The 24,895-nt window shown below is 38.2% G+C and overlaps 2 protein-coding genes and 1 long non-coding RNA gene across 3 annotated transcripts in view; 1 reads left to right on the top strand and 2 right to left on the bottom strand.

Moving 5' to 3' along the window:
* Positions 1 to 21,424, top strand: part of wdfy2 (WD repeat and FYVE domain containing 2) — a 51,316-nt gene extending 29,892 nt beyond the window's left edge. The window contains exons 9-12 of the mRNA XM_043700437.2: positions 5,572 to 5,673; positions 9,053 to 9,183; positions 11,114 to 11,222; positions 11,862 to 21,424. Of these exons, the coding sequence (XP_043556372.1) occupies positions 5,572 to 5,673; positions 9,053 to 9,183; positions 11,114 to 11,222; positions 11,862 to 11,891 (372 nt within the window). The 3' untranslated portion in view covers positions 11,892 to 21,424. The remainder of the gene's footprint in view (positions 1 to 5,571; positions 5,674 to 9,052; positions 9,184 to 11,113; positions 11,223 to 11,861) is intronic.
* LOC148148558 (uncharacterized) lies at positions 5,732 to 9,172 on the bottom strand. The gene is made up of 3 exons (XR_015758924.1): positions 9,020 to 9,172; positions 6,865 to 6,984; positions 5,732 to 6,355 (listed from the first exon to the last, which is right to left on the bottom strand). It is a non-coding gene; the product is annotated as an uncharacterized LOC148148558 (long non-coding RNA).
* Positions 21,425 to 22,494: 1,070 nt separating the features above from the next.
* dhrs12 (dehydrogenase/reductase (SDR family) member 12) overlaps positions 22,495 to 24,895 on the bottom strand; it is a 31,098-nt gene continuing 28,697 nt past the window's right edge. The window contains exon 10 of the mRNA XM_043700440.2: positions 22,495 to 24,546. Within this exon, the coding sequence (XP_043556375.2) occupies positions 24,425 to 24,546 (122 nt within the window). The 3' untranslated portion in view covers positions 22,495 to 24,424. The remainder of the gene's footprint in view (positions 24,547 to 24,895) is intronic.

The raw sequence follows: 24,895 nt of genomic DNA, 5'->3' as shown, positions 1-24,895 counted from the left end.
AACCAACTGTTTACCACTGCTTTGACAGAAGCTGTGTCCTTGGTACAAAGATTAGTGCAAAGTACTCATTTACTACCTCATCTCTGTTTTCCATCTTCACCAATAGTTCCTCCTCCCTTCTCCTCTTTTGACTGTCCTTTTACTGTTGATGTGCTTTTTGGAAGACCTTTGGATTTTGTGCTATGTTCAAAAGTGTTTTATTCTTCTTCTGTCTCCAGATCTCTCGTTTCGTTCCTTCATTTCGGCACTTAGTATATTCAGCCTTGTTGTTATAACACTGATATCTGCTTTCCACTGCTTTTTTTGGCTTTATCTGACTCAAACTTCTTTGTCCTGATGGGAGCTCAGGCTTTGGCTGCTCACTCATTCCCCCAGACATACACTTAAGGTAGACCCAAAGCATCCTTAAATTGGCAACCTGAGCTGTTTTACATTTGGCTTACCAGTATTCACCTTGAATTAACTTGGGGCTAGATTTCTTGTCAATTTGCTGAAACTAGCCCCTTTCCATTACTAATATCAAGTTTATGCTATGATAACTATTCCTAAGATGCTTCCCATTTGATTCATAATGTTCCCCAGAACCAGACCCAGCATTGCTTGCTCCCACTTTGAGCAAGAAAGATGCTAATGAGAGAGGTTCTCCTGCGCATTTGTAAGGAATTTCTGTTCTTTGCTCTTAAGTCTCTGCTCAATATGATTAGTTTTTTTTTGCCTACCATATCACTAAATTTCATGCAGCCCTCAGTAATTTCTCCACCAATCTCCTCTCTTAACTACTTTCAATTATTTGGTGACTGAAAACTACATTGAGTGGCGTAACAGCTCTTCAATTGTTAACTAACTTCAACTGAATAGTTTGTCTGTTTGATTAGTCAAGTATATTCCCTTTAAGAAACTAAGGCAGCAATGTCATTTTACAGTTTAAGGTCCATTTTCACTGAAATAAACTCTTTATTTTCAGGTTCCTTTTTAAATTGAATACAAATTCTCAAACTTCTACAATGCTCTTAATTTCTGGATTACAGTCTGGGTTTAGCTCACTTAAGATCTTGAACACTTTTCTAACCTAAAGCTTTGACTCTTGTTAATCTGTTTCTGCATCTTCCTGAGCTGAAAATGTGTTGCTGGAAAAGCGCAGCAGGTCAGGCGGCATCCAAGGAGCAGGAGAATCGACGTTTCGGGCATGAGCCTCCTGCCCGAAATGTCGATTCTCCTGCTCCTTGGATGCTGCCTAACCTGCTGCGCTTTTCCAGCAACACATTTTCAGCTCTGATCTCCAGCATCTGCAGTCCTCACTTTCTCCTTCTGCATCTTCCTGCCTTGGTTAAATGTCAAAATCAAAATTATGGCTCCATGTAGATTTCTTGGTAGCTGAATCTGCTTGTTATACATCTGGCTGATCCTGAGAAAAATTATCAAAGATGTTATTCAACTAAATAACATTGCTGTGATATTTGTACAATACAGTTTTCAACATATTTACACTTTTTAAATGACAGATTTTTCCTTTAAAGTTTGGCTCAGGGTATTTATCACTAACAAGAAGAAAGTATGCCAGATTTCTGGAATGATGAGTCATCGTTGTAGTGTACCTGTTAAAGAATAGTTGAATAAGTGGCCTGTTCCTGGAAGTTTCTGTTGCTGAATCTGTAATCTGTGGAACCAATGGAGGAATCCAGGCACTTGGTCCAACAAATAAACAAGCGCATAACTTGGGAATGAGAGACACCCAGTCTGCTTTTGTGGCTTTCTCTTAGCCAGTCCAATCACGCCAAGACATTTTTAAGTGTGGTGACTTCTATTTTGGACTAGTCTGAACATGGATTTAAAAAGAAATGTAGCTTTAGATTGCGAGACTTGTTCATCTAACTAATTCATAATTCCAGCTGCTTCAGGTTAACTCACTCTGCGCACTAATTAACAAAACTACTGATTGAGCAACGAGATTTGGCATTCTGCTGTTAACTAATGGGCTCAGGTGTTTATGTAGAATGGCAGTTCAATTAGGTTATTTATTTACCAGCCTTTGTCCCCTTTAGTCATTTTCCAAATGAGGACTGTGGTAAAGTTGAATTGACTTGAAATGCTCATACTGTAGTTTTCTCCATTGCTGCGAGTAGATGCTGTTTCTCTGCCATCAAGCAAATAAGGCTGCAGAGAGTACCAATTAGTTATTAAGCTGTTGGCAATTAACTGATAGGAAAGAAGCAAGAATAGTCAGAAGCAAGTGTATCTAGGAGTGTTGAGGGAAGAGATACCATTTAAAGATTTACATATGAAACTTCCAGCAAGCATATGCTTTAACTGGAATATATGGTTTCATTAAACCAACAGCTTCCCATCTTAATGAGTCCTTTGTTAAATATAAATAGCAAATGGACTAACATGTTGTGTCCGTGCATGCTAAAAAAATGCATGTGATGTTAAGTTTTTACTTGTTTAAACTGTCAATAAAGTAGATTTTTAAATACTGCCTCAAATAGTTTTTCGTGGAAATTAGCAACTTTGTTTTTTCACAAATCCTTGCATTTTAATTGTTTAATCAAAACTTTGTGCACCCAAAATAGAATCCTTAATTTTGAGTTTGTCCCTCAATTTAATGCAAGTGTTTTCAGGATCTTGGCTTTTGATGTTTTGCATTGAGCAATGGTATTCCATGTTCACACTGAAACCCACAAGTTGATTGTGGATATTTGCAGGTGCTGGGCAAGGATGTGGAGGTGGATTATCATCTGTAACATGAAACAGAAGTTTGTCACACGTGGGGTGGGGTGCATCTGTTCTGAAATCTTCAAAATATTTGGTTTCTAAACATAAAATTAAACTGGGCTAAATTTCCCAACGGTTAAGTCTTACTGGGGAAAAGATTTCTCTGGTGCATTAGGTCTGCACAAACAGAGAACACAGCTGGTTATATTGGGACACTATGCAATCTTAATATTGTGCACATCTCTGTTTTCCTTGGCTTGCTGATGATTTTTGAAAGCATTATATCCTTTAACACAACATTAACCACTCCCGTCTGTCCCCCCCTTCCAAATATCTATCTAAGACCTGTTATGTAGCAAACATCTATGTCTAAACCAAGCATTGAATTCAGCTTACAGCATTGTTCCATCAAAGCTGTGTAAGTACAAAAGAATTGTAGTGTCGACTCACAAGTTCTCCCCTTTTAAGATGCCATACAAAGCAAATTAACAGTTTTATGCATGGAAATGAAGAGACCACACAAAAATTGAAAGGAGCATTAACTTACACTGCAGCTTAATTGTGGAAAACATCCAGTGAACAGTTGAGAGCAGAAAAGCTTAATTGTTGTTGGCTGAGTCCTCCAAATGTTTTGGTGTTTTTGTGTTATCAGGAAATAATTGAGACAAAACTCTCCAATTAACTGACAGTGACAAGCAATGCCCCCAGTTTTTCACTCCACATGCTAATTATCATGTTTGGAAATAGATGGTAATATCACTTTTTTTCACTTAAAAACAAGCAAAAAGACATTGTAAATTGTGAAGTGAGCAGAAAATTGTATACAGACGAAAACATTAAGCAGGTGGACAGAGAAAAAGAAAATTGAAGCTGTTTCCACATTGTCAAGGCCTGCGCATGATGAAAGCCTTTTCTTGAGACACTGACTGTAATTTGGGTTTATGAGACCACAGATAAATGGAGCTTGTATTCTTGGAGAAGAGGAGAAAAGTTAGTGAAGGGCTAACATAAATTTATGGCAATTCCGTTTGCCTTATGGCTATATTGGAAGAAATTTGTAAATTATAGTGCAATATTGACAATATGAAGTAGCTGCATAGCGCAACATGTATCCTTAGCACAGCAGTGTCTTGAACTAACAGCTGAAAGTGGCACGTTTTTTGGAGCTTAAAGCTAGCCTCATTCTTAAATCAGACATTTCCATCTTTATTTCTTAGTTTTGTTTTAGAGCTATGTTTTTAATTTAATTAACTGCAGGCAAATTTGTAATGTCTTCAATCACACTGAATGTAGCTCATCCTCAGAATTACTAGCTGGATGTTCATTGTTAATATGACTGCCGTATTTTCTTTTGCTGGAATTCTTTCCATGTACTGTATTAAGCCTCCGGGGTAAAGCAGAGGGGCAGCACAGTGGTTAGCACTGCTGCCTCACAGCACCAGGGACCTGGGTTCAATTCCCGCCTCGAGCAACTGTCTGCGTGGGTTTCCTCCGGGTGCTCCAGTTTCCTCCCACAGTCCAAAGATGTGCAGGTTAGGTGAATTGGTCATACTAAATTACCCATAGTGTTAGGTGAAGGGGTAAATGTAAGGAAATGGGTCTGGGTGGGTTGCCCTTCGGAGGGTCGATGTGGACTTGTTGGGCCGAAGAGCCTGTTTCCACACGGTAGGGAATCTAATCTAAATTAAGAGAATCTAATCTAATGCATGTGCAGATGTCATTTTTTTAAGTGAGAGTTTGGGAAAGTTCATGCCACCTTCCCATGTTTCCCATGTTGTCAGGAGCTTGCTTCACTGTACTTTGATAAACTGCTGGTTTGTATGTAACGTTTGACCTTGACTTTACAAATGCAATAGAACGTATTCGAAATAGGTTATCTCTTATTATGTAGTTCATGAAGTAATATTTCGTGTAGGATCTGTGGAAATGTAATTGTTATCTTTTCTTATTCCATCTAATTTTCTTAATCCTCTGACAGTGCCCTCCAAATTTGTGACCTCTATCACTTGGAACTGTAAGGGTGTTTGAAGGGAACTGGCAGGTGGTGGTATTCCTGAAGAGTCTCACTACACTGACTTAGCAGTTTATTACTGTTGCTGCGTCAAAATCCTGGAACTCCCTCCCTAACAGCCCTGTGGGTATCCTTACATCCCAAGGACCACAGCAGCTCTAGAAGGCAGGTCACCATTATCTCCTCCAGGGCAATATTGGCTCCTGCATTCCCAACATTCCAAGACTGACTGCACTAAAAATTCCTCTATCACTACATACCACTTTGGAATATCCTGTGTTTATGAAAAAGTGCTTTATAAATGCAAGTGTTTTTGATTCTTGGCTATATTTTAATGCACAGTGCAAACAACTGGTTTAGATTTGTTTGGAGCCACTGACCAGTGCTAACTTAAATTAATATTGTATTCCATGCTAGGTGGTTGTTTTTGAAAAAGTTGTCAGCTGAATGTCATAGATCAATTGTGGCATCTTTCAAGATGCATTCTAGAATATTACATGTCTGTCTGAATGTAGTTTGTCAAGGGACCCTCTTGAAAACAGGATTCGATGCATCTAGATAAAGTGCAAAATTAAAGTCTCTTGACTGTAACAGTGCTTGAATTCCAATATTACTGGAGTATGCATAGTAGAATCAGTGTTCTGTGCTGCCTTCAGGCGGTTTCCAGACTATCCTCATGATCAATGGCAGAACATGATGCAAAACAAATCCTCCCTTTTTAATTTTGAATTTCAGTGATCATCCAGGAAAGTGGTGTGCTTATCTGAATAATGTTTCTACCCTGAACTTAAAGCTTTTGAGTTACCTTTTAATGAACTAACTCCTTTTTCTCTCCATTTTAATGTTAGACTCCTGATTGGTTAGATAGTGATTCCTGCCAGAAATGTGACCAGCCTTTCTTCTGGAACTTCAAACAAATGTGGGACAGTAAGAAAATTGGCTTGAGACAGGTATGCAACATTACTATGTAAGAACAAAAGTTGTAAGCTGGCCTTTAGTGCATTAAAATCTATGTAACACAGAGCCAAATACAAATGTGTTGCCCCAGTAATCTGCAGGAAATGAGAATTCTTCTCATTGGGAGCAGAACGAATAATACACAGTACAATGAAAAACAACTAATGATTTTATTTGCATTTGGAATAATTTAGAATGGTGCTTTCAATTGAAAATAGCCTCACAAGTTGAATAAATAAAAATGCTGAGATGCTATTTTTAGTAACAATATATTGGTAAAATGTGAATACGTTTTCAGATTATCAGTATGAGATTGAGTAGTCATAATCGAGGTAATGTTCCGAGTGGTATTCGCAAACCTAAAGCAAACCATCAACTTTTTTTTTAGTATCGATCCTTCGTAAGACCCTAATGAGCAAAAACAAAAGGCAGGTTTTTTGGTTTGGTCATATATTACAATCTTTTTATTGTCAAATTGACTTTTCGGTTTGAGTTAAATTACTTCACATGAAAAGCAGTAAGAATTAGTCAACTCAGAATGAATTGTAAGTATCTTGAATCAAGTAACTTTGTATCTTCCTGCTTCTGGAAAGATCCCATAGTATATTGTGATGGATTATAGACCAGCTCATTAATAGCATCAGATGTGCTCCATTTCAGTTATCTTTGTAGTGACTGAAAATTGAAAGAGATGTTTTGATCATCATTTTATCTGACTCAAACAAATTTATGAACAGTCTATTGTTGTAATGCACAAATGCAGTTTGGTGCTGCAGTTTTTCATATTCAAGATGAAATCTGACCATTCTATCTATAACATGAAAAATATTATTTTCTAATCATAATAACACATACAACTGACGGTCATCTCTGATCCAGAATGGTAAGGCCTAACCTTTTGAGTGTAACATTCTGAACAATTGTCAATATCCTGTTGACTAAAGCAAACAATCTACTTTTTCTCAGAAGTTAACTAATCTGTTTCATACAAGGAACAGATTCTTTTGGTCAGTTTGATTCCTAAATAAATAAAATGAGCAACACTTGTGATGAGCTTAATGACCTTTTCTAATTATAACCTTTTGTATCAAAACGTGTTCAGCAGATGAAATATGCCAGCAAAGCTGCTATGACTGTGCTTTCCATAACTGAGGGTCAATAATGTTAATTGTCACATACTCTACCTGTCCATAATTTTGCCAGTTGCCTAGTTGAATTTTCTGTTGTGTTCAATGGAGCGTTGTCAGTCATTTTTACTTCAGTAAAACTGTAAGTGCTGAAGAAACTCAGCAGGTCTGCAGCATCTGTTGAGAGAGAAACACAGCTAGCACTTCTAGTCCAATCTGACTTGTGTTTGGAACTCCAGTCAATTATCACAGAATTCTTATGGCACAGAATGAGGCCAGTCAGCCCAATGTGTCTGCACCAGCTCTTCAAATGAGTTTCATTACCTAACACAAATCTCCTTTTGCACACTATTTCTATCGAAATAATCACTCAGTGCTATCTTGAATAATTCAGCCTGCCTCCTCTACATTTCCAGGCAGTGCATTCCATACCATAAGTAACTACTCACTGTGAATTTTTTTGCCTCACATCATCCTTGCTTCTTTTGCACATCTTTTTAAATCTAAGCTCTCTCTTTCTGGTTCCTTTTATGAGTGGGCACAGCATCTCCCTAAATACTCTATCCAGATTTTAAAAAGTCTATCAAATCTCCTATCAACTGTATTCTCTCCAAGGAGAACTGTCCCAGTCTGTTCTCCTGACTGAAGTTTCTCATTCCTGAAACCAAGCTAGTAAATCGCTTCTGAAACCTCTCGGGCACATACTCTTCTATAATGTGGCACCCACAAATGTACACAGTAGTCCAGTTGAGGTCTAACAAATGTCTTATACAAGTTGTACATCATCTCCTTGTTTTTGTACTTTATGTCCCTATTAATAAAGCAGAGGGCACTTTATGAACAGCTCTCTTCAGCTGTCCTGCCACCTTCAGTGATCGTGCACAAATTCACACAGTCGCCTCTACTCCGATACTCCCTTTAGAATTATAGCCCCATCTACATTGTCTTTGTATGTTCTTCCCACCAAAGTGCAATACCTCACTTCTCTGCATTGAACCTCATCTACCACACATTCCACCAACATCTCGATGTCCTTTTCGTCAATGCTGTCGTCACTATTTACAATTCTTCAAAGTTTCGTGTCATCTGCAAGCTTTGAAATTGCCCCCTGCACACCAAGATCCAGATCATTAATCAATATTGGGAAAAGTATAGGCTCCAGTACAGACCCTGTGGCTCTCCACGAGAAATCTTTCTCCTGGCCAATACATATCCATTGACTCTCTATTTCTTTTATCGCATTCAAACATTGCCACTGTCCTTTTCATACCCTGAGATTTAATTTTCCTCAAGTCTGTTGTGTGACACTGTATAAAATGCCTTCTGGAAATCCATGTACACCTCCCCTGAGTCCAAGGGAGACTATAAGATTACATAGTCAACAGTGTTACGATCATCAAGCCTTTCCCTTAGCTCGTCAAATATAAACTCAAGTGTCTTAGTTAAACACAACTTTTCATTCAGGAATCTGTGCTGACTGTGGCAAATCAATCCACCTTTTTCCATGTGTCAATAATTTATCCTAGAAGCTCCCCCACCAATGCAGTTAAACTGACTGGTCTGTAATTGCTGGGATTATCCTTACAACATTTCTTGGACAATTATCCAGTTTGTTGTTTACAATTATCCAGTCTTTTGGCACCTCCCTTGAGTTCAAGGGAGACTAAAAGATTACATGGTCAACATAATCAATTTTACTTTCAACAAAAGATTGTTCTAATACTTCCAGACAGTGGAACAAGAGTGAATCATTCGCCTTTACGCTCTCTAATCTCAAACTACCTCAAGTACTTTTAAATATCCTTGTTTTAACAAAATTCTGTCAATCCCATTGTGTAATTTTCAGTTAACTCCCAGCATGACAAGGTTTTTGGAGGAGAGAGTTTCAGACTTGTTTTTTGTGTGAATATTTGCTTCTTGAATTCATCCCTGAACAAATTAATAATATTTTGAGACTATGCCTTTTGTCCATGTTTTTTCAGTAAATAAATTAGTTCATTGACCTTACCAGCTTTGTTAATTATCTTAAGCACGTCAATTAAATCATCCCTAGATCTTCTGTGTTCAGGGACATACACACTTAGGCTATGTACTTTATCCTCATCATTGAAACCTGCCCGCCTGGTAATCTTCAGCTAGGACTAGAATCGTTTTGGCCAAATTTCAGTTCGGATTTTATTTGTCCGGATGAATCTGTGGTAGGTCTACTTACAATATGCTGTGTCTTTATCTGTTTTTGCTTTAGCACCATTGCAGAAAATGTGGGAAAGCTCTGTGTGGGAAGTGCAGCTCAAAGCGATCCTCCATTCCATTGATGGGATTTGAGTTTGAAGTAAGGGTCTGTGACGGCTGCTTTGAATCAATAACAGATGAAGAGTAAGTATAGTGAAAAATTACAGTTGGGCAAGGCTCTTGTTAAACTTTATGTTAAACTTTACAGTAGTGATATAATTGATAGGCAGCTTCATTTTGATTATGTTCCACATGATTGAGAATATCTATCTGGAACCCATCAAAACTGGAAAAGTACTTTAAACATGGGAATTCTAGTTAAGTCACAATCTGTACTTATGCTTGTTATGATTTCAAACTGTGTGATGTACCTTTATTTCAAATTAGAGATCAGTTTAAATTGAGAGGGGTCCATTTTGTGTATTGAGTCAAATTTACTGAGTAATCACAGTTCAGCTAGAAAATCTGTGGATTTGCTTTGAATCTCACACAAATCAAGACAAATACTTCAGTAGAGTGCTGAATTCTTGTGGGTACAATCTTGCAGTTGATGAAACTGGATTTCCTTGTGACTTGAGGGAATGAAGATGGGTTTCAACCAGTGGACATTGCCCAAATTGGAGAAAGTATAAGTTTTTACAGTAAGTAAGGACATCAAAGGTGGAGGTGAGGGATTTGTAAAGCAGATCAACAGTTAAGAATTCAGTTCACTGGAGGACCAACGGGTAAGGCATTTGCAGCTTAAAAATTGAGTTGCTAGTGACTTGGGAGAGTTGTTTGAAGGGGATATTCTGAAGGAAGGTGATGTTGGAAAAATATTTTAAAATTCTGGACAGTGGAGAGGGCCTTGCCTGGGCGGCATAGAGGCTCAGTGGTTAGCATTGGGATTCTCAGTGCCAGAGACCCAAATTCAATTTCCCCCAAGCTGTCTGTGTGGAGTTTGCACATTCTCCCCATGTCTGTGGATTTCCTCTTGGGTACTCTGGTTTCCTTCCACAGTCCAAAGATCTGCGGGCTAGGTGGATTAGCCAGGGGAAGTGCAGGGTTATGGGGATAGAGGGGTGGAGATCTGGATCTGGACAGGATGCTCTTCGAAGGGTTGGTCATGACTCGATGAGCCGATTGGCCTGATTCCACACTGTACGGATTCTGTGATTGTGATTGCACCTGTAGAATGTATAAGACAGATGACTGTGAATATGATATGAGGTGGGGGAATTTATCTTATCATAACGGTGGGGAAGTGGATGTAACATGGGTGTCACACAAAGAAAGAAAAAGCACCTTGAGTCAAAATGGAGACACGAAATTGGGCTGAATCTTGCAGTCAGTGGCAAAGCAATGACATTGCTGCTGGCCTTTAAGAAAACTGCCTGCAAAGCGATTTTTGTGAGGCAAACTTCCTCTTTCCTGACACCATTTTGAAACTTAGTGCCATGTCAATAAAATCACCAGTACCAATGATGTCATCAAGAAACTAACTAATCGTTAAGGTATTCTCAACAACCGCAAAATGAGAAGTTAAAGACTTTCTCATTCTTCAGTTTTGCTGATGAAAGAAATGATTGGAATGCATGCACTAATAAGATGAAAGCGAAATATAAACTTTCAGAAATATTTTAATAAGTTTTTGTCCACTTTGGATGATCATTCAAAATAAAAAAACTTTTCTCGCAATAGTTATAATATTGCTATTGTGTCTGAAGAAAGGGTGTAACCATTTTGAAGATTTTTATGATCAAAGTAAGTAAAGGGTTAAAATTCTGTTATTTTGAATTAAATTCTTGAGGGAACCTCAACAGCTTGTGATTATGAATGGAGAAACACAAGGTCAGCAACAGCTTTTTGGTTTAGCTGTGCATCTGTGGATAGACTGTTGACAGAAGTTTCCCTCCGTTTGAGGAGGAATAACTGAACATTTCCACTACTGAAGGGCAGGATGGCAAATTTGAGTCTTTATTTTTATACTTAATATTACAAATGCCGACCTGCTTGTCAATATCTGATTTTAAACATCCGTTTTTGCTCTGTCTGGATTTGTGAATGGTTTTTATTTATTTTTTCACGTGTGCAGCCGAGCACCAACAGCTACTTTCCATGACAGTAAGCACCATGTGGTTCACATGCATTATGATGTAACCAGAGGCTGGCTTTTGACATCCGGAAATGACCGGGTTATCAAGGTAAGGGTACCTGATGACTGTTCCTTCTCATCTCCAGTATCTCTGAGATATGTGCAATTTATTTTCCCAATGGAATGCCACCAACAGTTTAACAACCAACAGTTGCCTGCTATGAAAATATTTTTCTCAGTGAAACTATACTTGCATCTGACTTCGGTTAGATCTCCTTCCAACTGAACCAAAAGCTTTCCAAATAAATCTTTAAAATTGCTCATACTACATTCTGCTAAAGTTGATGGCATAATGTTTTATCTGTTCTGTTCTAACCCTACAGCATAAACAGACTTCCATTAGCACTCCAGGAGGCTTGCAGCCACCTGCTGTCTAACGCCAGTTTTAAACCATGGAAAATGGCTAAAGTGAGCGATTTCCTGATAAATATCACAGCTAAATCCAATAATAGTATTTGTGTTTGATAACATGATCATCTTCTATTCGTCCCAAGTTTTTAGATTACTTACACCAGTGTTGAATTCCTTTTTTAAAAATCATATCATGAGGCTACAGTTATTGGAACTGCAGTCATCTAGAAATGTAATGCTCCGGGGCATTATTGTTATCTGGTTGGTCTTGGTATGCAAGCAACATTACAAATCTTACAAAGGTGTTAACCAGAATTCTGATTATACTTCCTCACAGCTCTGGGATATGACTCCTGTGGTGTCATGACATGCTCTTGATGATCTTACAAAGGGATTCTGTCAAACAGGCTAGTCTACACATGGAGGATCAGTCTGTAGTGGTCATGCAGTGTGATCACATCAATGAGGAACAAAGGAATTTTACATTTTCGAAGCAACTTTCCAAACCCTGAACAGCTTATGACTAGCCTAAAGTGCAATGATTCCAGAAAAAACTTGGCTGTGAAAAATGAAGTACGGTTTTCCAAAGGGTGGTTTGTGCAGTTGAGGTGTTTGTGTAATTTTGCTGGAATTTATTTGATGGTGTGAAACAACTTCTGTGAACTGTGTTTTCTTAAATGCAGTGTTAAATTCTGTTCGTTATTTTTGTTTGTATTTCAATTTTATTTGTAACTTGCTTGTTAACCAAACTTCATCCTTGAGGGCAAATCCTGTTTTGGTCATGTTATTAACAATAATTTTATTGCTGTGCAGGCTACTTAAAATTATTTCTCATTATGAACGAGAAATAATTTATACTGATAACTTGGATTTTTTTTCCACAGCAGAAGAGAAATCATTTCTGAAAACAGAATTGTGGTAAAGGAAGTGATAAAGGTTAAATTGACTTGGACACTCATTTTCTATGTCTCAAACAGTGAAAATTCCGTACTAAAAGCATTCCAAGTTTTCTCCAGTGATTTTTAAACAGTTAATCCAACCTCCTACATCTGCAGAAATAGGTTCAGAAAACCAGTTCTTTTCTCTAACTTAAGGTGTAAATGATTAGTAAATACAGGTATAGCTCACAAGCTGTTGAATGGAACTCTGGTCTGTCAGACGAATAGTGGTTCCAAACAAATCAACACAACATATAGTCAGCAATGTTAACTACAACTGACTCAATCTTGTTTTCAAGACTGTTTTACTGAGAATACAATTTTGATACTCAAAAAAAAACTAAAATGTTTTCCTTACCTCTGGATTTTATAATCCTTGTTATTCCTTCCTTTCTTTATCCCATTGCCTCCTTTGAAAAAGGAAAGGCAATAATTGAGGAACAGTGAGTGCTTTTTACAGCTATGCGCCTTGTTTTCTGGATTGATGCATTCTTTCTTTTGGCTTCTGCTTTTCCTTACAATATACCGATGTATTAAGTGAATTGACCAAACCCATTCTAATCAGAATGCATGCCGTGGTCTGGTGATCTGGCTAAACCCACTCTGTTGATGAGTGTTATAGTCTTGTAATACATTCAATGATCCAGCTAGACCTATTCTGATCAGTAATGCATGTACTGTAATGACCAACATGGAATTTGAAACTTCTGTTGTTAGTTAAATGGGCTTTTGTTTTACTCCTTGTCTTTTCAAATTACACTACATTTCTTACTTCAGAAAATATAGTGGAAATTCTAACCACTTTCCTTAGTTTCTCATTGACTTCTTTCACCTCATTTCCATGTTGTTGTAATTCTTGGTGCTGACCCAGACACTGGCTGTCTCGGTTGTTTGTTGATGTAGCATGTGAGCCGATTGTCGGGATTCTTGCCTCCAGTTCTGAGTCATAGGCATTTGAACACATAAGCTGTGCAGCTGCTTGATCCACATTGAAACTGTTGACTCCTATCTATTCCCTTCGTTTATTCTTCAACTCTGCGTTTTGTTTTGGGTTCACTTTTTTTTGAGTGGTGTATTTTCAAGTGTAAATGTGATCAGCCAGTCTTGATTGCAGAGATCTTCATCCACCACTGAGCTGACTCAGTGGACAATTTGAAGAGCGAAAGACTCTCATTACATTAGTACCTTTTATATGCTCAACATTCCACTGTGATTCACAACTAAATTAGTTATTGTTGTTACATTGACACAAATGGCAGATGGCTTACACACGGTATCAATAGCAACTATTTCACAACGATAGACCCTGTGTAAGAGACAGGATAGCTCAGATTGGCCTGGCCATTGTTACTTATTGTCATTTTTGCCACTTCTATTTTTTCATCTTTAGAAAACATCATGTCCATGCTTGTGAGTCTTCATCAATTATGTACAATGCACATTAAAGCAAAACGGTTTTACTCAAATGCTTGCAATTAATCTTCATTCCATCTGCTGTGCTTTATAATCAATATGGTGCAAGAAGATTGCATTTAAAGCACAAAGTAACTAGTAATAACCAACTTAAAGCACTACATTTTGTGGAGCACAACACTGAGCAAATGTACATGGGAATGGGAGCAGTCCATTTCAATCTGTTGCATATCCTTGATACCCTTGCCTTATAAAAGCTACATTTACCACCCAATATCCATGGCTACTGGGGACAGGGTCATGGTAACGGGCCCTAGTTTTGCACTACTCTGCATGTAAAAAAGGGTTATTTTCCCTTATTCTTCTTTTTCACCCACTCAAAATAGTTTCTCTGTTTCTGTCCTATTGAATATTTTTAACACTAAGCACTCATCTAACTTCTGATACTATACCATCTTGTATGAAGAAGCAATGGAACTAACTTAAGGGACATTCATTTAAATCCAATCAGGATTTTGATTGGAATCTCATTTGGTCTCTGTGAATCCAATTATCTTTCAACTAGGGAACCTTGCCATTGCTCCAAATTCATTGTTGATTTGGTCTGTTGTGCAATGAGTGAACTTTGCAGCCGATTGAAGTGATGAATCATGATGTGCTCATCCAAATCTAAGGCATTTTTGTGATGAAACTTTTCATGTCGGAGCTTGGTGACCGAACAAAAGTCTGCCTTGAGAATTCCAACCCTTCCAGCCTTTTGTTAAAATTTGATTACACGTTAGTGCTGATGAACAAAACCCAGTTACTTTTCATCAGTCACAAGAGGTGAGGGAAATTCTGGCATTACAACACTGCCAACCAAACTAGATTCCAGATTTCCACTCTTCCTGTTCTTTGTGAAGAACTGCTTTCAAATATCACCTTGCAATGTGTTTGCTTTAAAGGACATGAGAAATAAGACCAGAAACTGATCTTGTGGTCCCTAGAGTCTGCTCCACACAACATAAACATGGCTGATATGACTTAAATGCACTTTCCTGTCTATTCCCAATATCCTTTGATTCCAAGAGATCCGATGTCTGTCTATCTACCTCATTAACAACAATTTTTTGAAGCAATTTCTTATCGCTCTGCAAAATAAATGACCCCTTTTCCTCAACCTGTATACAAGTGTTCTAGATTCCTCAACCACGGGGAACAACTTCTCAGTGCCTATCCTACCAAACATTTCCATTATCTTGGATGTTTCAATAAAATCACCGCTCATTCTTTTGAATGCTAGAGAATGTAGGCACCATTTCCTCAGCCTTTGATCATAGGACAGTATTCATCCCAGGAACTTATGATAATGCAGCTTCTCTGTTGAGCTTCCAAAGCAAGTACATTTCAGAAAAGATTAGCGATTATAGGTGAGGTCTTGAGGAAAGTTACTCGTTTACAAGTGTCATAATATATATTGTAGAAGATCTGTCTGACAGATGGCTCAGAGATTTGCTTCCTTCAGCATGTGTAGGCAAGAAGCAGCCAGAAAATCCTGTTTGGCTACAGCATGCTGTAACTTGCTTCAGCATGGCTGTTGCTATTGGTGATTGCCTAGATTCTGATTGTACGTCTACCCAAAGGCAACTTGTCATTTTTAAAGAAAAAGTTATTAATTAACTTGTTTGGACAAATTTTCACTGTCCAGGACAAAAATAGGAGGAGCCTTAGACTTTCATTCGCTGTTAAGCAGGATTTTGGATAAATGTATTGTCATTCTAATTCCTAACTTATCCCATAATATGGAGCAAAGGTCCTATCTTTGATGTTTTAGATTGTTTGTACAACTCTCCTAATAGCACAGATTGTGCAGCAGTCGCAGTGCACCTACTGGGAGCTTCAAGTCTGACAATGACCCTGGGTCTGAACAGGTTGATTAAAATAACTATAAATAGCACAGCTAAGGGCTCTTGTGGTACCGTGGTAGTGTCCCTACCTCTGGGCCAGAAGTACTTATTTAAGTCCCACCTGCTCCAAAAGCATCCCTGAACAGGTTAATTAGAAAATATCTACAAATAGCACTTTTTAAATATAATTTGCATATCTTTCTGTGAAAGCACGTGTTTGGATACAAGATTAGTCTTGATGTTTTCCCTAGCTTGTTGGTTTACACTGTTGTATGTGAAAAGTAGCCTTGTGGAATCATGTACATAAAGTGCAGAGTAGAATCATTCTGGGTACATCACTGCACTCTAAAGTTCAATATTATGTGAATTTTAAATGAGTTAATTCTCAGAATCAACTGTTAAAATTCTGGACCCTTGAATATATGTAGATTTCCCAGGAATACACTTTAACAATGGACACAAGCTTGTTTTGTCATGTGCAGTAAACCTTGAATAAACCAAAGGTGTAAAAACAGAGACCGTACAGCTGTCTTCAGATCAATTCTGGTACTAGTTTTATATGGCAGTATAAATCAGGGATAAGTAATACTTCCAAGTACTGTTTTTTTGTCTTTATTTGTATTCCATGATTTTTTTTCTTAAATCCTAAATGGTGTGAACAGACTCAATGGAGGCAAACTGAATAACCATTTGCAAATATCTGTCTGGTTACTTTTGGTTTTCACCTGTCTCTTAAGGTGCATTGAAAAATATACTTCTGGAACAATTGAGTCGTTATTTACATTACTCATTGTGAAGTGTGCACAAGCTTAATGTACAGTAGGAATTGTATCCCGATATACTGCGGCAGCATGCCCCTGCAAACTGAGGACTCAGCCTAGGTTTTGGGTTGGAGGCCAATGGAGTTCATAGCTTTGAGCTATCTGGACAATCCCATATTCCTGCAAACTCAAGATACTGCTGAGGGTAGGAATCTGAAACTCGAAGATCAAAAACATGGCAAGCAACAGTTCCATTGACCTGAAATGTTGTTTCACCGGTTTTCTTGCAATGCTGTCTCATCTGAGATTTTCTCTTAATTTCTGTAACATATTGCACATACTAATGTAATGGGTTAAATGATATTGGTTTTATGACTGAACAAACTAGAAGTGTCGTAACTGTAGACCATGACATTTAGTACAAAGCTGGAGTAATGAGCAGTCAAACAATCTCATTGCTGCTCAGTGAGAGAAACAATGTTGAGGCAGTCCACATTGTGTTCATCTCATGGTCTTGTTAAATGTGCACAGTTCTTCAGTATATTGAAGATTCTAGCTTCTCAAGGCCACTATGTGGACTGTATTTGAACAGTACATTGGTTTTGGGTATTCAGATCTCAGCATTGTGATTTCCCTCCAGAAATGCAGTATTGTCTTCCCAATTTGTGTGTGTGTGACAATAAGAGATCACCACCTTGTTGCTTTATTTCCCAGAACCTCTTGGCGTTCCACAAGTGTTCTTCTCCATTACTTTATACATAAAAATATTGCTTGCTACCAACCAAAAAAAAATCACATGGTCCTTAACCTCAATGTTGTTTTCTTTCAGTAATTCAGTTTTATTTCCTGCCAGGGAGGACAAATGAAAATGTGGTAGCATGGAAAGGCAGCTGACATAGGAAACTTGCAGTGGTAGAGCTAGTAGAAAGCATGTATGGCTAATAACAAAAAAAAACACTTTCTTCACATTATTTATATTGCAAATATCATGTCTGCATGATTAGAAATAAAAATATTAACAGCATGATCAGTCTCAGCGAATGGGCTGTATCAATGCTCTTCCTTTACCTTTTTTGCGTTGGAACATGAGTTTTGTATGTCAAGTCAGAAGGCATTACAAAAACAGTGTAATTGTACATGGTCTCACACAAGACTTGTTACATTTACACTGGTTATATCTACTTAACAATTCAAATTATTGAATCTGTTCAATTTTGTTATTTGGACCATGATATGCAAGGAGGAGCAGCAGATCAGTACCTCCACTCCATTTCCCTTGGTACCCTTTGTTTTTTGGAAAAAGATACCGCCTGATTCTACTGTGCTCGCTCTTAGATTAGGATTATGTCTCTTCATTCTTGATCAGTGCAAGTGTTTTCCTCCTTACCTCCATCCTACTGATTCCTTTAATCGTTTTAATCACATTCTATCTGACCATCCCTCAGTCTTCTGCATGTGAATGGTCTTGGCTTGACAACACTATTTAACTACGTAAGCCATATCATTCTAGTAACTTAGTTCTCTTCAAAGAAGACCCAACGAAAGCATTTGATAGAAATACTTGTGCATCCTCTTCCTCCCTCACCCTTCCCACATATACCTGTACATTATCGAGCTCATACCTTTTTAACATCTAGCCAGCAACATTACAATTTCCATGGCATTAAAATGGCTTCCATTGAATTTACATGTGTTGAAAACATGAGCTCTGCTTACTGCATTTCAGTTATTTAGCCAAGTGTGCATATAATCTCCAGCTGAAAACAGAATTATGGTCTGATTCAAATGATTATCAGCTCCTCTTCTATTTTTCTGAATTTGCCAGCGGTTATATAGCCGTGGGTAAAAACTTACAGTACAGAATAAGACTGTCCAGAAAATTGTGCCAATGCAAGCTTATCACAAGAGTTATCTTACTGTGCTTTCTCCATAGAGTCCTTTATACTCTTGAGCTTTCAATATCTTCCTGTGTTTCCTTTTAAATTATGCAGTTGTCTTTGCAATAGCTGGGGGTAAGCATCTCACATATGCCTTTCTGAAAAAAAATCATCTTGCACTAATTTACTCTTCTCTTGGAAGAATGGAGCAGACAATTTAAAAACTGAGTTATACCTCGAGCTAGGTTAATGATCTGATCACACCATGACAAGTAAGCAAGGAGGACTGATTAATTTTAATGGCTGATTTCCCTTTTACAAGTATGCACAACACCATTTAAAATCAACTATATGCTGAGTGATTGTTATTTGTCTTACTCTGAAATGTGCTAATTTTAAGTGAGCATTTTCAGCTAAGCTTTCCTAATTAATAAACATAAAATATAATCACCAGTGATAATTGGATCTTATAACTGTGGAAGGGAAATCTGGAAAGTTGCTGTTTTGCCCGAGAACAGCAACATTTGAATTTGATAGAATCTTAAACTTGCAACAAAGTAGTAAGTCGGCCTGTCTTGTGCAAGGTCCCCTACAATCCCAATCTCTACCTGTAAGCTCCTTATCCCTGGAACCTTTCCAACTAAGTCTTGTTTTAAATTATTTATGGCTTCAATATCGACCATCTTTTCAGAAACAATATTCACGTCCTAATAACTCAATGAAGAAAAATCACTTTAGTTCTACTCTTTCGCTACTCCGGGTGCTCCGGTTTCCTCCCACAGTCACAAAGATGTGCAGGTCAGGTGAATTGGCCATACTAAATTGCCCGTAGTGTTAGGTAAGGGGTAAATGTAGGGGTATGGGTGGGTTTCGCTTCGGCGGGTCGATGTGGACTTGTTGGGCCGAAGGGCCTGTTTCCACGCTGTAATGTAATCTAATCTAATCTAATTCTCTTGAATCTGTGATTCTACTCACTCACTCACCAAAGGGAGTACTTTTTCACTATTTGTATCAAAACTTCTCATCTTCTAAAAGCCTGTAAGTCACTACTTGACTTTCTCTCGAGTAGAACAGTACTAATTTTATCAAATTCAAAACATAGCACCTGAAGATTCTTGTGAACTGTTGCTTTCATTTGGGAAACAATTATTTGTAATGTACCACCGTGTAAAGTCCATTTTCTACAAATTGGAGCAGTAATCTTGTGCAGTAATTCCCATTTGTGCTTGTAGCAGTGATCGATGTAGTCTCTGGTCCCTTCATCATAATGAAAACACAGATATACATTTCCAGTTGGGTTATCTTACAGATTCCACAACTATGATGAATACTATTCTGTGAGGCAAAGGAACCTGTTTGAATTCTCTCTCTCTCTCATGATCTCATACAAAGGGGTCCAGAAGCAATCTGCTCAGGGGCTTTTCTCTATGTGGCTAATATATTAAAAACATGCCTCACTTGAAACACTGTGAATAATGTCAGTATAAGCACAAAGTAAATTGCCAGAAGGATATAACTCTGTTTACAATGACTGAATTCACATAGAAATAGACCTCCAGTCTTGGAAATGCAATTCCCTTCAGCAATTCTCTTTTGCATCTGTCTTTTCATAACTTGATGGTTGGATATACTTGAGGCATTTCACATAGATGTTTTCCTTTGTGGTCTAACCTAGTTAACTTGAAGAAAAGCTTATAGAAATGCTGAAATCTAATTCCAGAAAAGAAAAATTCTAGAAGCAAGAAAGAACCACTAAACTTGAAGTCAAAACAATCCAAATGCAACTATTACATTTATGAATATGCAGCAAAATTTCAATGAGAGTCTTTTTAGACTGCTGTACACTTTGTCACAATTATTTGACTGTGTCTAGTTTTTGTGTACATTGTTTAATTAGCTCTTGTTTCCCGAAAGATTCAATAAAGGAAGACCGTCCATTTTACTTGCAACCCCTTAGCTACGCCGTTCCAATCTGGTTTCCACAGCTGCTCAGACCGAAAGTGTCCTCATTAAATGATAGACCAGAACCCTGCCCGTTTTACCTTTGATTTGAATCATTCCTAACTGAGCAGAAGATTGTTCCAGAATCAAGATTCTGTAAGGCAAATGTGGCTGGCCTTGAATAAGAAAGGGATTGAGTGGAGTTGGGGCAAATGTTGTGTTCAACAATACACGAGATCAACCAATTGATCAGACATTCCCTAGTCGGGCACATCTCTTCACATCCCTCTAACAAAAAAAATCCCCAGGTCTATCGAGTTCCTCTTTCGGCAGGGACTGTGCAGTTGGACGTGCTCCAGCTGTCAGAATCAGACCAATGCAAACAGCCTACAAGTCAAGTTCCAAGTATCTTATATGCATGCAGTTAATAATGTTCACCTTAGCAACAGGAGCAATTGAATGCTATTACTGAACATCTACAAAGTTCCAGACTCCAGTAAAAGTCTTTTATATGAGTTTGGGAAAGTTATAACTTGAATTTGGGCTGTGGAAATCTATGGTACTGTAATATATTAACATGATCAGATCTTACTATCAAGAATTGGTACACTTGCAGATGAAGGGCTCTCATGAACATTACTGAAGTTTAATGAGATTGCTGCTAATGTGTCAATACACAAGCCAGTGCTGTACTACCAAATGATGTTTTTATTACTGGTACAACAATTACATTGTTATCAAAGTAAAATACTGTGCATGCTGGTGGTCTGCAATAAAAACAGAGCAAATGGAAGTACTCCAGTCTGGCAGTATCAAAGAGAGCAACAGAGCTGATCTTTCAGATTGATGACTTTTCATCAAAACTGAATCTTTCCAGAATTTTCTGTTTTTCTTTTATACTGTGCTGGTAATGTTTTGATAAATAATTCTGCAAGTATTCAGTGTCACCCAGGTTTTATTGTACCTCCATATTAATACATACCAACTTAGTTCAGAATTTTAATGTGTCATTAATGTATCTAAATTGTTACTGTATCAATGTATTGTCAATCAAAATAAAAGTGTTTGCGATTTGTTAGAATGATCATAACCTTGAGCACTGTACTTTGACATACTTTGGTTGTGCACCTTGATATGGCTATAGTAATTGACACACTTCTGGTGTCTTGCTTCAGTTAGCCAATTTTATAGGAATTGCATGGTTTTCAGTTGTAACTTCTTTCTCTTTCCCTACATACTCATATCCATAGTCTCAAGGAGAAATTTTAGCTTGTTACAGATTGACATGCTGACAGCTTCACCTGCAGATTCCACATTTCTGTCCCCTTCATTTTCCTTATCAGTATTGTCTTTCATCCCAGTCTTCTACCTTGAATGAGTAGTGACATCTCCCTCCTTAACTGAGTAAGGTCAGTACTGCCACATTCAGCTACCACCACTAACTTGACTCCTTTGATTCCATTATTTTCACTGACTGCACTTTAACAGAGTCCTTACAATGTTTAGTAGCCTTCATAACCCATGCACACTGTCTCTGTCGTACCCTGACCGTTGTTGCAGAAGTGGAAACATGGTTCTCTTCTAACTTTCAATTTGTCCCTCAACATCTGAAACTCTTTCTTTCACAATGAGTGTGACTCAAATATTCCAATGGCTGCACAGGCCATCCGACCTCTTCCTCTCCCTGTCCAAACTTCTGTTTCCAAAATATGGGTCCTGTTAACCCAACACCTGCATCAGCATTACCTTCCTGCAGATGGCTGACAACTAAATAACCCAATCATAAACACAGGGCCAGTTATTTGTTCATTAGGCTGACGGAATAGCTTTGCCTGGAGGATAACTGAGTCCATGAACTTCTGATATAGTGGGGTTTTGTACACTTTTAACAGAAAAGGTAGTCTATTTCACTATTAATTATTTTCCAAGATAGTTGTCAAAGGTATTTACAAATGCAATAAATTTTCAAAAACCATACGGAAAGACTGCCCTTGCATATATTAAAAAAAGGCGCACGTCTCTTGAATGTCCTTTTAATCATGTTGTGGGAATAGTGCTCTTGAAATAAATGTCAAATATTTAGTGTTATATTGCCATGGTGAAATCACTCAAACCATTAAGGGTTTTATAAAGACAATAGCGGGACAATAAATATCTAGGTGCCTTTTAAAATATTTAATAGCTGATCTAGAAAAATCATGCAGAGTTCTTGAATAAATGTGAACTACAATGCAGAAAATCAGGAAATACGCAATAGATAGGTCTGCAGATGGAGACAATATAAATCAAGATTTTAGTCAGTGATTCTGTACCAGAAGTCACTGTTACAACTCAATGTAGATATTTTAAAACAACCTGCTCAGAGATGCTTTGATGCACTTATGGAAGAGGTGGGACTTTAATCCAGATCTCTTCGTTCAGAGGTAGGGACATTACCACTGCACCACAAGTGCCCTCGCACAAAACAAGAGTACTAATGTACAGCTATAGAAAGCTACAGATAGTGGTTTTTAAAAGCCAGTTCAAAAACCTGGATGGAAGTGCTGAATGAAAATGGGGGGAGAAAAAGCTCATGGGCAATGTAAAGCCATTAGAAAAGAATAAAATCAGTTTAAGTCACAAAAAGCACACTTAAAGGTTGTGGTTACATTCTGGAAAATTACCATTTTCCACACATACGTGTGGCATTGTACATTCTTAGCTGAAATTACTTGCAAAATGAAATACATAAACAATTAAATAGGCTGCTAATAGCAACACATGGGTGTCATGCACTGCTTAAATTCAGTCACATGTTTAAACAGGTTCAAGTCTAAATAGGATGCAGCTGTGAACAGGGAATGGGAGGGGTCCTGACACCTTAGCCCCCACCTCTCACATGACCACATACATACCCACACCCATGACATTGCTGGTTTCCAGATTAATGGCACGTGCAGTTATGGGTGTCAGTATGCACTGCCTAAAAGTACTGTACTTTTACATTGACCTAGATGCCATCAGTAGCAGAGGTTGGTTAGTGCTAGTATTCACTAAAATCCTGGAACTACCAGCAATAATAGGCCTCTACCATTATGTAGAGCCCTAGATCTCAAGTGAAAATGGAGTTAGCAACCAAGAGAAGAACACCAGAGCCGTAGGAAAGACAAAAAGAGGGGTAAGGTGATACTAGAATACTAATGTTACTGGATTAGTAAATCTAGAGCCCCAAATTCAATCGCTGGAGACACAGTTTCGAATACCACCACAGGTTCATAAATCTGGAATATAAAAGCTAATCTCTTCAACGGTATCCATGAAACTATTGTCATTAAAACCCATCCAGTTTAGTAATGTCCTTTAGGGAAGGATATCTACTGTCCTAGTCCACATGTGACTCCAGATCGGCAGCAATGCGGATTACTCTCAACTACTCTTTGCAAATGGCTGAGCAAGCCACTCAATTCAAGGGCAATTTCGTATGGGTGAAAAATGCTGGCATTGCCAGAAATACCACATCCCAAAAGAGCAGAGGGCAGGGGGTGAGGCCCCAGGGAGAGATAATGCCTGGGACAGAGGCAAGGGAACAATGTCAGAGACTGATGGCTAGAGCAAAGGCAGAAAGAACACAGTAAACAGAAGAGAACATCTGTGGCAAACAATGCAAGTGAAACTGCGCACATTAAATGGATTTTTTTCTAACTGTTAATGATGTTAGAACATAACAATGTCAAAGGGGAGACTTTATTGCTATGATAAGTCTTAGCGACGGAAATCGAAAGGAAGCAGAGGGAGAAGCGGAAAGGAAAACGGAGGCAAATAGCTTAAGGACAAAAATAATCACCAGCTCTCAGCTGAAAGTGCTGCAAGGGTGAAGTATTGTTCCTGACTGCATGACCTATGGTTGCAAGTTAAAAGACAAGAAGGTGGGAAAGTAGCTGGAGACGGACAGATTTTGACCGAGTGATCACCCAATCTGTGTTGTGTGCCCTCATTATGGAGGGGTTGCCCAATTAAGAGCAAAACGTATAGGTTGGAGGGCAACAGAAAGAGTTCCACCTCCGTGACTTTTCAAAGGGTTGCGTTTGCCTTTCTGCTGACAATATCAACTGTTGCCAGGTTTATGGTTTGTTGCTATTTCCTCCAAGCTTTTCATCAGTTTCTCTTCCTCAGCAGTTGTTGCTTTTGTTTGAGCCAGCAAGAGATGTGTTGACACAGGCTTCCTGTCTGTTCAAAGGGAAAACAACAGAGAAGCTGAACACAGCAGTGATAAACACTTTCTAAAACAACAGAAAAACATTTTAATCAAAGTGCCTGCACCAGTTATGCCACTTTCGAGCACTTTAAAAGCTGAGAAGAAAGATGTGCACAATTTTAAAATAGCATTGATTATATTACACAGAAATTTGGGTTCTGTCTAGCCTGGTAACTTTGGACCCATGGTCCCAAAGCTCACCATCACTGGGATTTCCTGTCTCAATCTGCTGAAGGTTAATTTGATGGGAGATTATAACATATTGATAACTTATCCAAGGAGACTCAGGGAACAAATCTTTGCAGATGGCGAAATCTGAAT

This window comes from Chiloscyllium plagiosum, unplaced genomic scaffold (assembly GCF_037043375.1).
Source record: "Chiloscyllium plagiosum isolate Xiang-an unplaced genomic scaffold, Cpla_swu_hap1 HiC_scaffold_12, whole genome shotgun sequence".
NCBI lineage: Eukaryota > Metazoa > Chordata > Chondrichthyes > Orectolobiformes > Hemiscylliidae > Chiloscyllium > Chiloscyllium plagiosum.
This window is presented reverse-complemented; position numbering and strand designations above follow the sequence as displayed.